This window comes from Anolis sagrei, chromosome 3, assembly GCF_037176765.1.
Source record: "Anolis sagrei isolate rAnoSag1 chromosome 3, rAnoSag1.mat, whole genome shotgun sequence".
Lineage (NCBI taxonomy): Eukaryota > Metazoa > Chordata > Lepidosauria > Squamata > Dactyloidae > Anolis > Anolis sagrei.
The window spans coordinates 204,776,825-204,794,311 of NC_090023.1; the positions used below are offsets into that span (position 1 = coordinate 204,776,825).

The following is a 17,487-nucleotide window of genomic DNA, read 5'->3' on the forward strand; positions in this document are numbered from 1 at the left end:
CCTCTCTGCTGTCCTAAAACTGGCTCTGGTGGATTTCCATGGGCCACTATGTGGGAAAGGGGATCACGTTCATCCCTGTTTCACTGGATTTGCATTTTATCTGCGGAGGACCACTCTTGGATCTTGCCCACATCATGATGTTATCTGACATACATTATTTTTTAATCAGGATAATTTCTCAAACCATTCTTAAACATCAAATTAAGTGACCACTGGAAAAATGAAATACCTCTGAGTTTCTCCTGCAGGGTAAATAAATCTTCCTTCAATTCATCCTTTTGTAGCTGAAACATTTTTAATTGAGCATTTTTGTGCTCCGTTGACTCTATTTCTAAGAAAGTGATAATTTTAAGTCAAGGGTCTATTAAAGATATCTTCACTACATAACCATAATATACTGTTGTTCATCCTCTCTAGATATTATGAAAGAGAATTTTACACACACACAAACTTTCCATGGAATTGTAAAAAATATGCTCTATCTAAAAATCAGAAACTGAATAACTTCTGATATACAAATGTTAACTGTTGTATGAAATATTGCTAAATATATGTATTTATTTTTATTAGGCATCATTTCTGTGGCAAAGTGGGAACATACATTAAAAATTATGGTAATAACAATAAATGTAAAAAATGTTAAAACTAAAAGGTGTGGGATAACAATGGGACTCATTTCTGGGACTGCAGAAGCAGACCTTGGAGTAAATCCCCACAGGACCAATGCCTTTCAGAAGGCACAGGTCTAATGGGGTATCTAATAAATTCAGAATAATTAGATACCTTGGTTTGCTGCAAATTAATTCATTTTTACAGGAAGCATCGTTTGGACACCTCCAGTAAAAAAATGGAGACAGGTCCCATTTTTTAGCCTGTCTGGATGAACCATATACTCCATGCATTTTCCATTCATAACTTTTTTGATCAATGTGATGTATATTGTCTGACAGATATTACAGAAACAACAGCAGAGGGAGCTTTTGAAGTTTTCTTCCGTCACTTCCCAAACCAACTCTTTTTGAACATTTTAAACTCTTTAAAAATGTATAATATATTCGACAATAAGTACTGGAATTGTGAAGTGTGAAGGGGACCCAGGTTGTACTATTGAAACCCTGAATTTTCAAAGACCACAGATCTTCACTGGGCCAGAAAACCTTTACTGGACAGCTGATGTGACTATATAGCTCTAATTTCCAGTCAATCAGGTGACATAATTATTATTACCGTTACCACCTGCTATCCAAATTGTCCCATCACTACCAACTCAGTGTGGTGATCAATGAATGCATGACCCAGAGACTCTGTACTGAGAAATAGTAATTTTTGTATCTATATTGTTTGCAGAATTTATGGAAAGTAATATGGATATGTATTCTTAAAAAACAAAAGGAAAATGTTTACCATTCATGTAATATTATATGTCCTTGGGGAGACAGTGAAAATTAGAATTGGCCAGGATACAAAAGTGTGTGTTTATAGTTCATGGGTACAACAGTACCAAAAGCCACTATTTAAGAACTCAGGGCACTTCCAGACAGTGCCAAGATCCTCGTTTAAAATGGGGGAGGGGGGTAAAAATCCCGGGATCTGACTGCACAGACCTGATAATCCCAGGATTGGGTCCCCTGCCATCCTCACAGGCTTCCTCTGTTTGAGAACAAGATGGAGGGCAGACGGGGTGAGTCGATGGAAGTTTTTAAAAAAAAGAGATCGCCATATATGCACACTTGCGAATATCTTAGTATAAATATAAGCAGGTTTGCATGTGTGCATATGAGGTCAGCACATGACGTTGGAATTTTTTTTAAAAAACCTGTCAGATCTCTCTCTTCCCCAGTTGTTAATTCAACCTCTGTTTAAGAATATAAAGTGTCAAATAAAGAGTTTCAGAGAGTTCTAATTGCTTTCCATTTGTGCTTCCCTTCAGTGTCTTCTTGACAGCCCAATCAGGTGATCAGCTGGTTTGGGCTTTTAAAAAGCGGACATGCACTAGAGCAGTCTACACAGGAGGAAGGGAAGGAAAGCATGTGATTTACATGACTGCAGAGATATACAGTGATGCAATTATGCACATTTTCTGGCTAGAATCAGGATTTAAGCAGCTTAAACACACCTCTTTAACACATGTTTTTTGTCCGTTGCTTCAAATCAGCATGGATTTACCAGTAGCGTCATTTAGCCACCCACACCCCACACCCCTTTTAACTTTGCAGCTTCAGCATTTTAGGGCCTGTGTAGAAGGGCTCCCAATTTGTGGTAGCTATTGACTTTATCTAATCCTTTAAGATACCTAAAAACCGCATGGTGAATAAAATGGTTATTCTCTCCATCCTCTAGTAATATTTCATGGATAGATCAATGTATAGAAACAAGGACTAGTATGAGCCATATGTTTGACCAGCCTTGTCCAGTACTATTAATCTGCAGTTAATGTTGCCTACACCTGACAAGGAGCATGCTTGATGCGCCAGTAAAATATGTTGTTTTTCACTCTAGGCAAATCATTACCTTAAAATTTAATAGGACTTTTCAGCTTGGAAGAGAAATGTAAAATTGCAGTGTCACAGAGCTGCAGCACAGCCATTTATATTCTCAGATAATCCAAGATAAAATAATTAAATTCAAGACATACCATTTCTCAAAACATTTTCTTTTTCCTCCAATTCACATATTTCAGCCTTAGCTCTTTTTTTAATTAAGAGCTCCCTATCGGATGTTAACGCATATTCGTTGTTGAAGTCTGCAAGTTCCTTCAGAAATTTCTCATCCTCTGTGGCATTTTTTCTCTTGATATCCATCTAACAATGTGATAAAAATAAATGAAAAAATAGTATTCTGTTTGAGAAAAATAAAACAGAAAATTGCATGCTCACATGTGCCCATATATACACCACTATTTTAAGATATTGCTAGTGACAAAATGCAGTCTACTATAGAATTATAGAGTTTGGAAGTGCCTCATGGGTTATCGAGTCCAAACCCTTGCTCAGTTAGGGATCTTCAGTTAAAACATTCCCAGCAGTTAGCTGTACAGCCTCTTTTTGAAGATATCATCATCTCTTTACCCCATAAGCTCTGTAGATAATTTGTTCCATTGCCAAACTGATCTTACTGTTCTGAAGTTCCTTTTAATGTTAAATCAAAATGTACTCTCCTGTAACTTCAACCCATGATTAGACCTATACTCTGGGGCAACAGAAAACATGTGTGCCCCCCCCCCCACTTTCTGTGTCAGCATTTGAGATATTTAAAGAGCATGGTCATGTTCTCATCACTAAGCTGAAGTTGCCCAGTTCCTTCAAGCTTTTCACTCCATCCATTCACTTTGCACTCCATCCATTTTTTCATTTTTGTTGCCCTTCTACGAACCTGCTCCAATTTGTATATATCCTTAAAATAAGGCACCTACAACTGAATGCAGAACTCTAGATGAAGCATGATCACCTCAGAATATAGTGGGACTCTAACTTCCTGCAGCTTAGAAACTATGCTTCTATCCTTTCTTGCAACATCCCATTGCTGACATGTTCAATGTAGGATCAACAATAATCACATGCAATATTGCTGATGCATCTATCACCTCCATCCTATAGGAGCATACTTTTTATCCCTTACTAAGTGGTTCCAATAATTTCTGCTTGGAAATAAGCAACACTTATTTCAATATAACTTCAACCCCATCTACACTGCCATATAAAATCAAGATTATCTGATTTGAACTAGATTATATAACTGTAGATTAATATAATTCAGTTCAAAGCAGATAATATGGATTATTTGATTTGATAATCTGGTTTACAGGGCAGTGTTGATCCAGCAAAAAGTGGGTGCTAGAAACAATATCATAGGAAAGCTGACTGGCACAACCTGGGGATCACAACCAGATACAGTGAAGACATCTGCCCTTGTGCTGTGCTACTCTGCTGCTGAGTATGCATGCCCAGTGTGGAACACATCTCACCACACTAAAACAGCTCTTAATGAGACTTGCTGCATTATCATGGGGTGTCTGCGCCCTTCACCACTGGAGAAATTACACTGCTTAGCCGGTATTGCACCACCTGACATCTGCCGGGAAGTAGCAGCCAATAGTGAAAGGACCAAGGCAGAGACATCTCCAGCTCATCTCCTGTTTGGGTATCAGCCAGCAAGTCAACGACTTAAATCTAGAAATAGTTTTCTAAGATCTACAGAGACACTCGCTGGAACACCTCAGCAAACAAGAGTCCAAAAGTGACAGGCTCAAACCCAGAACCTCAACCAATGGCTGATACCAAATGAGAGACTTCCCCCTGGGCACACAGAGGACTGGGCGACTTGGAAGGCGATGAACAGACTGCGCTCTGGCACCACAAGATGCAGAGCCAACCTTCTGAAATGGGGCCACAAAGTGGAATCCTCGACATGCGAGTGTGGAGAAGAGCAAACCACTGACCACCTGCTGCAATGCAACCTGAGCCCTGCCACGTGCACAATGGAGCACCTTCTTGCAGCAACACCAGAAGCACTCCAAGGACATTTAAACTGGTCAAAGGACATTTAATCAACTACCAAACTCACACATTTTGTATTTTGTCTGTTTGTTTGCTTTGTTCTGTTAGAAATGTAATATAATTTGACTGGTTGTCCTGACACGACAAATAAATACATCCAGCCTCAATGCAAGTTTACAGTAGTTAAGAGGAAAATGTTTGCTATGGTTTCAATAGCCTAATTTAGCAAAACAACTCAACATATTTTGAGGAGAACATTTTCAGTAAAGATTGCACACTTAAAGTGCTATAAAAATGAAAAAAAATTCCCATGCAATTAGTTACAAATATATTTTTATGAAATCAGTGTGGAGTTGGATTTAAAAGAATTATTTAAATCTATATTTTAAACTTTTTATCAAACAAGAATGAACAGTCTTTAGTTTAACACAAAGGGAAATAAAAAAGCAGAAGACACTGAAAAAATGCAAACATAGTTCTCCAAATGTCAGTTTCTATTTATTAAAAAAATGTCCAACGTGTTTTAGAAAACATTGCTCACTAATCACAACTATCTGTCAACAAAGCGTTCCCACCATGTAAACAAAGTGAGCCTGAAAAAGTCAATTTTGTTTGCTTAAAATTATTCCTACTGCAAACATACAAAAGTTTCAAGCAGAATACTTTTCTGACACAGAAGTTCATTTTTCTGTTTCTCCAGACTCTCTTCCTTTTTCTTCAAAAGTTCCAAGTTAAAAAACTTTTCTGAAAGCAGCTGAACCTACAAAAAATTATTTTTGAAAAATGCTGGTTATAAAAACTGAGTACAGTTGGTGCTTTAAACACTAGCAGTTTAAAGATATATTCACATAAACTTCTACATATGACAGATCTTATATGAAGTTTGGTTTCTCTTTTCATTATGATTTGAAACATAGCTCTGGCAGTGTGAGAATCTGACCAGTCTTCGGAAACTATCTTCTTCATTTTTGTTTCATTTAGCATAGAAATCAAATGTGTGACTCAAAGCTGCAGACTATGGTAGAATGTAATTAACCATAAATACATCCTTTTCCTGGATTTCAGAGGAACAAGGAAGATTAGACCAGAGGCGCCTGGCCTGAATCCTGGACGAGCCTTAAATAGAGTACACTGACTGAATCAATTATTAAATGGTGAATCAGCACTTAAGTCGATCCCAAAGTTTCAGAGTATTCACTCTGGTTTGGACTGACAACAGGATTCAGAGTTCTGTCATACACAGTGATGCTGTGGTAAGACAAACTGCATTATTTATCTGTCAAATAATGTTAAGATCAAGTTGAAATCTCAAAACTTCCTTTTCTGCCAATGCAAGACTGGTATTCTAACAGCAACAAAAGTCAAAATAGTACAGTTGAATATATCTAATAGCTAGGGATGAATATCCATATAAGATCCTTTTTGTATCATTACTTACTTACTTACTTACTTACTTACTTAGGCGATCCCTCGTTGAACGAGTAAGATGGTCTTCCATCATGGGTTTCCTTGTGGGTCCGTAGGTGGCTGTGGAGCCCTATTCTTGCTCTGCATCTTCTTCCGCAGTGAGGGCATTGGTTTCCAGGTGGAAGGCGGTCCCGGTCGGGGTTGGCTTGACGCGCCTTCCTCCTGGCACGTTTCTCTCTTTCACCCTCCACTCGTGCCTCCTCGAATTCTGCAGCACTGCTGGTCACAGCTGACCTCCAGCTGGAGCGCTCAAGGGCCAGGGCCTCCCAGTTCTCAGTGTCTATGCCAGAGTTTTTAAGGTTGGCTTTGAGCCCATCTTTAAATCTCTTTTCCTGCCCACCAACATTCCGTTTTCCATTCTTGAGTTCGGAGTAGAGCAACTGCTTTGGGAGACGGTGGTCAGGCATCCGGACAACGTGGCCTGTCCAGCGGAGTTGATGTTGGAGGACCATCGCTTCAATGCTGGTGGTCTTTGCTTCTTCCAGCACGCTGACGTTTGTCCGCTTGTCTTCCCAGGAGATTTGCAGGATTTTCCGGAGGCAGCGCTGATGGAATCGTTCCAGGAGCTGCATGTGACGTCTGTAGACAGTCCACGTCTCACAGGCATATAGCAGGGTTGGGAGGACAATAGCTTTATAGACAAGCACCTTAGTATCCCTACGGATGTCCCGGTCCTCAAACACTCTCTGCTTCATTCGGGGAAATGCTGCACTTGCAGAGCTCAGGCGGTGTTGTATTTCGGCGTCGATGTTGACTTTGGTGGAGAGGTGGCTGCCAAGGTAGCGGAAATGGTCCACATTTTCTAATGTTACACCATTAAGCTGTATCTCTGGCATTGGAGAGGGGACGGCTGGTGACTGCTGGAACAGCACTTTGGTTTTCTCGATGTTCAGTGACAGGCCAAGCTTTGTGTATGCTTCTGCAAAGGTGTTGAGAGTGGCTTGTAGATCTTCTTCTGTATGCGCACAGGCGACATTGTCATCAGCATACTGGAGTTCTATAACAGATGTTGTTGTGACCTTGGTTTTGGCTTTCAGTCTGCTGAGGTTAAACAGCTTGCCATCTGTCCGATAGATGATTTCCACTCCGGTGGGAAGCTTCCCATCAACAAGGTGAAGTATCATAGCGATGAAGATGGAGAATAAAGTTGGGGCAATAACACATCCCTGTTTGACACCCGATTCCACCTTAAATGGGTCACTTTGGGAGCCATTGCTGTCCAAGACTGTTGCCATCATGTCATCGTGGAGGAGCCGCAGGATGTTCACGAATTTGCTTGGGCACCCGATTTTGTGGAGGATGGTCCAGAGAGCGCTGCGATTCACTGTGTCGAATGCCTTTGCAAGGTCGATGAATGCCATGTACAGCGGTTGATTTTGTTCTCTGCATTTTTCTTGGAGCTGTCGTGCAGTGAAGATCATATCCACGGTTCCTCTGGAGGGGCGGAAGCTGTTCTGGGATTCTGGGAGGGTGTCTTCTGAGAGGGGCACAAGGCGGTTTGCAAGGATTCTTGCGAGGATTTTTCCAGCAGAGGTTAGAAGGGTGATACCTCGATAGTTTCCGCAGTCTGTTCTTTCCCCTTTTTTGTAGAGGGTGATGATGGTGGCGTCCTTGAAGTCTGCTGGGAGTTTCTCGGTCACCCACACTTTTTCTATGAGCTGGTGGAGTTGGTGTGTCAGCGCAGGTCCTCCCTCTTTAAAGATTTCAGCAGGGATCCCATCCGGTCCGCTGGCTTTGTTGTTCTTTTGTTGGCTGATGGCATTGCTGACTTCTTCCAAACTAGGCAGTGCTGCAAGCTCATCCCTGGTTTGTTGTTGCGGGATTTGTAAGAGGACCTCTTCGGCCACACTGGAGCTGCGGTTTAGGAGGCTTTGGTAGTGTTCTTTCCAACGTAGTGCAATTGACTTTTGGTCCTTCAGGAGTTTGGTTCCGTCTGATGAGCATAGAGGCTGTATGCCATGGTTTCTTGGTCCATAGATGACCTTTGTGGCTTTGAAAAATCCTTGAGCATTATGGGTATCTGCCAGGTGTTGGATTTCTTCGGCCATCTTTGTCCACCAGATGATCTTGAGTTCTCTGGTCCTTCTTTGGACCTCAGCTTTTGCACTGGCGTAGATCTTTTTCTTAGCAGCACAGTTGATGTCTCTCTGCCATGTTTGGAAGGGTTTCCTTTTCTTGTCGTATCATTTCTTGTTGTATCATTAAGGAGCAAGGATTGAGCTCCCAGAAACTCTTATCTATAACATATGGCGTATCTTTCCCCCCACTTTCTAGAGGCGTAGTATTCAGGGATGTTCAAACAGGATAAAACAAATGAGTTAAATTATACATGCTGGAACTTATTAAAAGTGGAAGATTATTGTGTGACTGTTTCTACATTATAAGCGAAATCGATTTCACAAATATACAAGCAGAAATTTAAAAAATTGGCTAAACACTCCTTAATCCCCTGCTATTTTAGACACTTCTCAGATATAATAACATTTAGACTGGATCTACATTGTCATATAATCCTGTTTCTGAATCCAGATTATCTGCTTTGAACTGGATTATGTGAATCTACACTTTCATATAATGTGGTTTGAAGCAGATAATCTGGATTCAGAAATTGGATAATATAGCAGTGTAGATGTGGCCTTACATAAGAGACGTGTAACATGGACGATGAAAGCAGCAGCTCCCCTGGCGGCCAGAAAAAAGTTAAATAGCCTCTGTGTATTGTCTGTATTCGTTGTCTGTCAAACTGGCATTGAATGTTTGCCATATATGTGTATACTGTAATCCGCCCTGAGTCCCCTGCGGGGTGAGAAGGGCGGAATATAAAAACTGTAAATAAATAAATAAATAAATAAATAAATAAATCATCTACACTGCTGTATAATCTGGTTCAAAGCAACTAATATGGATTCAGAAACTGGATTATACGGTAGTGTCGATGGGGCTAAAATGATGTTACAAGTCTCTTATGAAGGAAGTAAGGGTATAAACAGAATCAAGAATCACAATAATAAGGGCAACCTTCACAGAAGCATGTGAACATCTTGGCCTTTCACTTAACATCAAGAAAAGTGTTCTACTAGCAGGCACAAACCAATCTTAATGGTTAAGGCTAGAAAATGTTGACCATAGACCTTCATAGTCACATATAGATCCACCACCAAGAATCTACCTCTTGAAGACAATAGTATCTGGCCACATGTGATTGTCCATGAATAATGACAACAAAAATAATATCAACAGAGAGGCTTGATTCTCTAAATGCCCCTCTTTAAAATGCAAACAGCAAGTATACTAAAGCAGGTAGAGTCCTATCAATTGTTGGTTGAACTACCACTCACTTTCATGAATATCTTTTGCAGGAAATATGAATGCCACTCCTTTGTGCTAAGCACAAAAAAGCTGTCATGAAGAAATGCGAATATTATCTGTCCCCAGACAATTGAGCTTCTTTTCTGTTGCTCAGCAAGTAGAGATACCATGGAGTTTGTTCAGGGCAATTTATATGTGCCTGAGATTAAGAAGGGGCTTCGGAGATGGAAAGCCAGCAACTTGTCTGAACTTTCCAAAACTCTTGCATGCAAAATGACTGACCTTGCTGACACCCAGGAAGAGCTTAATTTTGGGAGCCTTGAAAATAGACAGGGTGGTTAAAAAGGAAAGGAAATACTCTGCACCTTGACTGATGTAAGCTATCCTTTCTGCCAAGGAAGAGATTACCATCACTGATATCATCACAGAAATTGTTGAAATATGCTGCCCAAAGATTATTGGAGTTTATGCTGTCTAAGCAAACAGTCAGTATAGGATTCTGCCCTAAGCCCAATATATCCTTTAGAACAGCATTTTTTAAAAGAGGGAAACTTGAACCTTGAAAGGCAAAATGCTATAATTCAAGTTCTAATTATATGGTGCCTAGGTTTTTTGGAACACGCCAACATTTATATTTCCTGGGTGCATTTCATTGACCACAACTAGTCTCTGTGAAATAGATGTGAAAAGCTCTTTGAACTCAAATACATAGCTTATTTTTCCTCTTTTCGATGCCCCTGTGTTTACAGATGTGGGATTGCAAGGAACACATGAAAATGTAGAGCAAAGTTTATAGAGGAATTTGAAAAAGGCATATAGGATGTACTGGAAATCAGTCACAACATATATACTATAGGTCATTAAAGTGAACAGCTTATATGTTTCTGTACTAAACACATAGTAGTAAGTGGTAATAATTTTAACAACACTGAGTATTTATTGTGCAGGTAATACATATTGGTTTTTCCCAAGCTTGCAAAGTGCAAAGTCTTCAGAAAAATAAATTGAGACTAACCAAACATGGAAGTTAATAGGCATTGACCTTCAGGTAATTAATTATGTAGTTTTAAGACCATAATTGGTTTAGAAATGCTTTTCTACCTCTCCCTATTAGTAACTCACAGTAATTATTCCCACACATTCATGACCCTATATAGCTACTGAAACTGTTAATTAGAGTGAGTCAATTGCAAAATAGCAGCAAAGGAATAAAATTATGATTGTCACAAATTAGTTTTACAAGTAGTAACACAATGAACTAAAGACAATGCGATTGTTGTTCTGTGACCTGGACCTACCACTATGTCTGAGGTCAGGAAATGAGCAGGGTGTCAAGCTGACACAACAAATACTTTTGAAAAGTTCTGTAAATTATGTATTTCTTTATGAAGTCAACCTTCCTTTTACATTAGACAGTGGCTTGCTTGAAAAATAAAGTTTCTAAATAGAACTTAGGTTTGTCTATACCACTGCTTCCTAAACTGTGGGTCCTGACCCCAAATGGTATTTCCTTAGCTCAATGTTGGGGTCTCAAATTTTTGGCCATAGTAAACATTTTCTGAAAGTCATCTAGTGGCTGTTTAATTACCTCATCACATGCAGAGAGAGAAGTGCCTTCTGCCTGCTTCTTTCCACTGCCAGTATGGAGTTCCCCAGGAGACCATCACATCACGTGGGGCTCCATGCCAGCAGAGGAGCCAAAAAGGAAGCAGGGGACAGTGGGGAAACATAGTGGGAAGGGGTACCATGGACCCCAATGGTAGTGAAGAGGATGAAATTTGCTAACAAAACCAAATAAGGTTAAGAAGGGAGGGGAGAATTTGAGAAGTTGAAAAGAAAGAAGAAATTCTCTGCTAGCCAAAAGAGCAGCACAGCAGGAAATGAAAGTGGGGAAAAGGTTCAAGAGGAGGACTTTATGACCTAGAGAGAAGGGAAAGGGAGTACAGGAATGGGGGAAGAGAGGGGGAAATGTTGTGGATAAGAAGTACCGAGAAAAGGACAAAGGAAGCCAAGACAGATGTGAATGGGGGGAAAGGCTTGCATGCACATGTTTAGAAATGTTAGAAACGTCTACTATAAAAAGGTTAAGTTACTTCTCAGCTGCGTGGCACTATTTTTTTCTGTTGCTCACCCAATGATTTTGCTCTCCAAATTAAAGATATGGCATTTTAATTTCCATGCCTATAACTTCTGATTAAAACATAGATACTAGGGGTTTGGTGGGCACCAAGTCTCAACAGTAGGGAACACAGCGAGGCAGTTCTCTACGCTACCCCATGATTTCCCCCACTGTCCCCCACTTTACAGTGGGCCAACTGATAAGGTCCTTAGACATTTACATGAATCTGTTGTGCAGGGTTTACAGTAGACTCTGCAGAAGATGCTTCAGCTATACTTCATTCAAAACAGAAAAATAAGCCTGTTTAGCAAGCCTTGAATGTTGATTTGTTATCAGTAAATGTTTGGTTTTTATACCTATATTATTTACCAGTGTTCTTGGGGTGACGCAAAAATTTCTTGGGCCGAAATTTCTTAAAATTCCAGAGTAATCCCACACTTCAGGGTTAGTTTGGACAGAACCATCTCTAAATCAAGCCAGTCTGCTGTCTGTATAGGCAAACACTGCCATTTCCTTTTTCCTAGTCCAGGTACACTCACAAAATGTGATGACTCTGGCCCATATCATTCTTTCATTGCCACAAGAGATGACCACGAAGGTCAGAAGAACTCCTAACTATCTTGGATTATGTGGCATGTGTAAATGCACCCTTAGACAAATGAGATAAGACATGTTGCTCCAAGAACCAAAGAACAACATTTTCAAAACAAGAAAAACCAGAGAGAAAGCAGAAATGTTACATTAAGGCAAGTTGTTCGTTGAATTGAGGCATGGGCAAATTGTCTGAAGTTTGTCAAAAATTTGTTCAGAAACTATTACCCCCCCCCCCCCCCCCCCCCCAGATCGGGAAAGTATCTGATCATTTTTCTATGCTAGTTTTATAGGGCTTATTAAAAGTACTTGCCCAGACAACACTTCCTCACAAAATAAGCTAATGGGACCCAAACGATTACATAGCTTTTATGGAAAAAGAGGGGGAGGTTTATTCACATTAAGATTGTGGATTCCTCGCTATGTTTTCTATGTTATTGTATTAATGCAGTTCTTGATGTGAAGAATTTTATTTTTACGGCAGTGTAAATAGAACATGAATGGAGAACTTCAATAATCTGTGTATGCTCAATGCTCTGCACAAAATACAGATTTTTAAATAAAAAATAATAATACAAACTTTCTAAAATATTAGTTGTACTTCAGAAATTCCAAGAAAGAACTTTCTGCCTGAAATGGACCAGCAAATGAGGAATACATATTGGAAAGCACAGCTCATATGGACACACAGTATACTAACGTATATGAGCTTTGTTATTTCAACCAAGTCAATTAATCTGATGTAATAACCATGGTATTGTCCTACCTCTTCTTCAAGTTTTATTTTTGCTTCATCCAGTTGTTCCCTTAATATTTTAGCTTTTTCATGTCCTTGTGTAATTTTTTGTTTAACTGAAACAAAAAAGAAGTCTACGTTATGAGGGTTTAAGTTGTCTATTTCATACCTTCACTTCAATATTTGTATGATTAATTTCATCACTCGGAAAAACTTTGTTTGAAAGGATTGCACAATGGTTACAAATGTATTAACTGCAACTCTTTTAGTTTGCCTTCAGGCCCCTTCAGGTCCCATGTTCCAGGTTTTCTTTCTGCAGTCACTTTGACTGAAAGACTATCCAGTCCACACTATAAGTACATGTTTGTACATTCATAACACTGTGTAACAAAATTTGAAACAAATTTTGTTCCTAGTTTGAAAGTGTTATTTCCTGTTTAATTGTGCAGTTCTTATTTTAAAATTAGTTGATATACTCCAGAAACATCATTTTTGTGGCTATCACAAACTGCATTGAATTGGTTGAAACTCTATGAGATGTTCATTGAAAAACTATAGCAAAATGTGCTTCAGGATGTCCTGAGAAAGCCAGGTTTTTGCAGTTTAATAAGCTTTTCCATGTTTGTATGACAGAACCAATTAGGAAATGACATTTATAACCCAGAAACCAGAACTCTTGTCTGTTTGAATTTGGAAGTTCCAGAGGAGTTTGACGTGTTCATTTTCTGTAACTTTTTCTGGCTTGTGATCCCACCAGTTCTTTGTCGCAGGCAGATGGCACAGGTTCCAATAAATCATCTGAACAACGGTGTTATGCCTCTGCTTGTAGTCTGTTTGCGTGATCTTCTTGCAGCAGCTGAGGATGTGATCTATTGTTTCATCTGCTTCCTTGCAGAGTCTACATTTGGGATCTGTCGTTGACTTTTCAATTCTGGCTTTGATGGCATTGGTTCTAATGACTTGTTCTTGGGCTGCCGGAATCAGGCCCTCCATCTCCTTTTTTTCAAAGTTTTATTTGTGAGCCACTTCCATGTTTTTCCTTTGTCAATTTGGCTCTCAATTTTTCCCAGGAACTGTCCATGGAGAGACTTCTTTTGACAGTTTTCTCTATTGCTCTGGATTGTGTTTTTATGGTATTCACTCTTTGTCTTTTGCACTTGAAGCAGTTTACTACTATTGACTTCCCTCAATGTTGGTATTATTGTTGTTGTTGTTGTTATTATTATTATTATTATTGACTAGCCGTCCCCTGCCACATGTTGCTGTGGCCCGCATGGGGGTTCTGTGTGAGAGGTTTGAGCCAATTCTATCGTTGGTGGGGTTCAGAATGCTTTGTGATTGTAGGAAAACTATAAATCCCAGCAACTACAACTCCCAAATGTCAAAATTCTATTTTCCCCAAACTCCACCAATGTTCACATTTGCGCATATTGAATATTTGTGTAGAGTTTGGTCCAGATCCATCGTTGTTTGAGTCCAAAGTGATCTCTGGATGTAGGTGAACTACAACTCCAAAACCAAAGAACACTGTCCACTAAACCCTTCCAGTATTTTCTACTGCTCATGGGAGAAGTGTGTGCCAAGTTTGGTTCAATTCCATCATTGGTGGAGTGCAGAATGCTCTTTGATTGTAGGTGAACTATAATTCCCTGCAACTACAACTCCCAACTGAAAAAAATCATTTTTTTAAGTGAAGGACATAAATTGGGTTGTTAAGTGTCTTGTGACCAAATTTGGTGTCAATTTGTCCAGTGGTTTTTGAGTTCTGTTAATCCCACAAACGAACATTACATTTTTATTTATATAGATTTCCTAAATGCAAACAGTGTTGTGCAGATGAGTAAGGTTTACATTCCATTTTAAGCTGCCTATTTAGCAATGGGTGGTGCAGTACTGGGAAACAAAACAACCCCCAAACTCAGCACGACTGGAGAAATGAATTAGCTTTATTTTAAAATGGCTAATGACAGGCCTCTTTAGTTAGACATCCAAGCCTAAAATGACAGAAGATGGCGGCCAACCTTGTTGCAAGAGGCGCCGTTTCTCCCCTGCCTTTTGTTCTGTCAGGAGGATTTGCTGAAACAAGGAGTCCAGGCTCATTTTTCCTCTGACTGTCCTTGGAGAATATATCTATATGTGTGTGTGTGTGTGTGTAAATACCATATATGTATATATCTGTGTATGTAAGTGTGTATATGTATATGTGTGTGTGTGTATCCTAATATAAAGAAGGAAAATGGGCCCAGGTTACTCCAAAAGTTGCCCTGTTTCTCTCAACTGAACCATCCCCTCCTCACACAATTTCTGTCAGTAAACCAAACTGAGAGGAATTTGGACAGAACCATTTTGGACTCTAGGGGGGATCCTATTATATGCCCCTTGTAAATAAATTAAAATATGTGACACTTATTAAACTAGAAATTGGAAGAAATAGATTTAATCTACTCTCTCTCTACTATGGAGTAATCTATTGCATACAGGGAGCTTTTTAGGAGGGCAATAATACAAAAGTTATGGTTTCTTCACCCACAACTTGAAATGGTACAGTTCGGCATGAACCATTTATTGCACACTCTTGAGGAATACTGCAGGCTTTTCCAAGATTGAAGTTTCCAGATGTGTTGGACTACAATTCCTACCATCCCCAAACATAACTTTCTGCGGTGATGGGAGTTGTAGCCCAGCACATCTAGGAGGTGCCAAGTGGATGAAGGCTATTTGAATATTAGGGATGAAATACAAAATTGGCACTGAGGGTGCATCTGCACCAGGCCTGGGCAAACTTGGCCCCTCCAGGTGTTTTGGGCTTCAACTTCCACAATTCCTAACAGCCTCAGGCCCTTTCCTTTTCCCTCAGGCCCCTTCCTTTTCCCCCTCAGCCGCTTAAGCCCCCGTCCGGTCAGCCTCACGTCGATACCGGGCAAGATTCTGGAAAAGATTGTTAAGGAAGCGGTCTGCAAACACTTAGAAACAAATGCAGTCATCGCTAATAGTCAACATGGATTTATCAAAAACAAGTCATGCCAGACTAATCTGATCTCTTTCTTCGATAGAGCTACAAGCTGGGTAGATGCGGGGAATGCCGTGGATGTAGTGTACCTGGATTTCAGTAAGGCCTTCGACAAGGTCCCCCATGACCTTCTGGCAAGGAAACTAGTCCAATGTGGGCTAGGCAAAACTACAGTGAGGTGGATCTGTAATTGGTTAAGTGGACGAACACAGAGAGTGCTCACTAATGCTTCCTCTTCATCTTGGAAAGAAGTGACAAGTGGAGTGCCGCAGGGTTCCGTCCTGGGCCCGGTCCTGTTCAACATCTTTATTAATGACTTAGATGAAGGGCTAGAAGGCATGATCATCAAGTTTGCAGACGACACCAAATTGGGAGGGATAGCCAATAGTCCAGAGGACAGGAGCAGAATTCAAAACGATCTTGACAGATTGGAGAGATGGGCCAAAACTAACAAAATGAAGTTCAACAGTGACAAATGCAAGATACTCCACTTTGGCAGAAAAAATGAAATGCAAAGATACAGAATGGGTGACGCCTGGCTCGAGAGCAGTACGTGTGAAAAAGATCTTGGAGTCCTCGTGGACAACAAGTTAAACATGAGCCAACAATGTGATGTGGCGGCAAAAAAAGCCAATGGGATTTTGGCCTGCATCAATAGGAGCATAGTGTCTAGATCTAAGGAAGTAATGCTACCCCTCTATTCTGCTTTGGTTAGACCACATCTGGAATATTGTGTCCAATTCTGGGCACCACAATTCAAGAGAGATATAGACAAGCTGGAATGTGTCCAGAGGAGGGCGACTAAAATGATCAAGGGTCTGGAGAACAAGCCCTATGAGGAGCGGCTTAGGGAACTGGGCATGTTTAGCCTGAAGAAGAGAAGGCTGAGAGGAGATATGATAGCCATGTATAAATATGTGAGAGGAAGCCACAGGGAGGAGGGAGCAAGCTTGTTTTCTGCTTCCTTGGAGACTAGGACGCGGAACAATGGCTTCAAACTACAAGAGAGGAGATTCCATCTGAACATTAGGAAGAACTTCCTGACTGTGAGAGCCGTTCAGCAGTGGAACTCTCTGCCCCGGGAGTGTGGTGGAGGCTCCTTCTTTGGAAGCTTTTAAGCAGAGGCTGGATGGCCATTTGTCAGGGGTGATTTGAATGCAATATTCCTGCTTCTTGGCAGGGGGTTGGACTGGATGGCCCATGTGGTCTCTTCCAACTCTTTGATTCTATGATTCTATGATTCTAGGGGAAAAAGGAAGGGGCCTGAGGGAAAAGGAAAGGGCCTGAGGCTGTTAGGAATTATGAGAGTTGAAGTCCAAAACACTTGGAGGGCCCAAGTTTGCCCTTGTCTGATCTACATTGTAGAATTAATGCTACCCCTTTAACTACCATGACATAATGCTATAGAAACATGGGAATTGTAGTTTTACAAGGTCTTGGACTTTCTCTGCCAAAGAGTGCTGATGCCTCACCAAACTACAAATCTCAAAATTCCATAGCACTGCACCATGGCAATTAAATGGGTGCCAAACTGAATTAATTCTACAGTGTATATGCTATGCACCCTAAAAATCCCAATTCTGGTCCAAAATTGGCCTTGCTGAGTTCAATAGGGCATAATCCTATGGAAGGGTGTATAGAATTGCAATCTAAGGCCCCTTCTACACTGACATATATAATCCAAATGATCTGCTTTGAACTGGATTATATGGCAGTGTAGACTCATCCAATTCAAATCGGATAATCTGGATTATTTGCC

At 40.3% G+C, this 17,487-nt stretch overlaps 1 protein-coding gene across 1 annotated transcript in view; it reads right to left on the reverse strand.

Annotated features, from left to right (window-relative positions):
• CCDC172 (coiled-coil domain containing 172) overlaps positions 1–14,818 on the reverse strand; it is a 33,217-nt gene extending 18,399 nt beyond the window's left edge. The window contains exons 1-5 of the mRNA XM_060767024.2: positions 14,740–14,818; positions 12,749–12,834; positions 5,140–5,256; positions 2,636–2,801; positions 230–331 (exon numbers count right to left, since the gene is read on the reverse strand). Coding sequence (XP_060623007.2) covers positions 230–331; positions 2,636–2,801; positions 5,140–5,256; positions 12,749–12,834; positions 14,740–14,818 — 550 coding nt within the window. The remainder of the gene's footprint in view (positions 1–229; positions 332–2,635; positions 2,802–5,139; positions 5,257–12,748; positions 12,835–14,739) is intronic.
• Between the last annotated feature and the right edge of the window lie 2,669 nt (positions 14,819–17,487).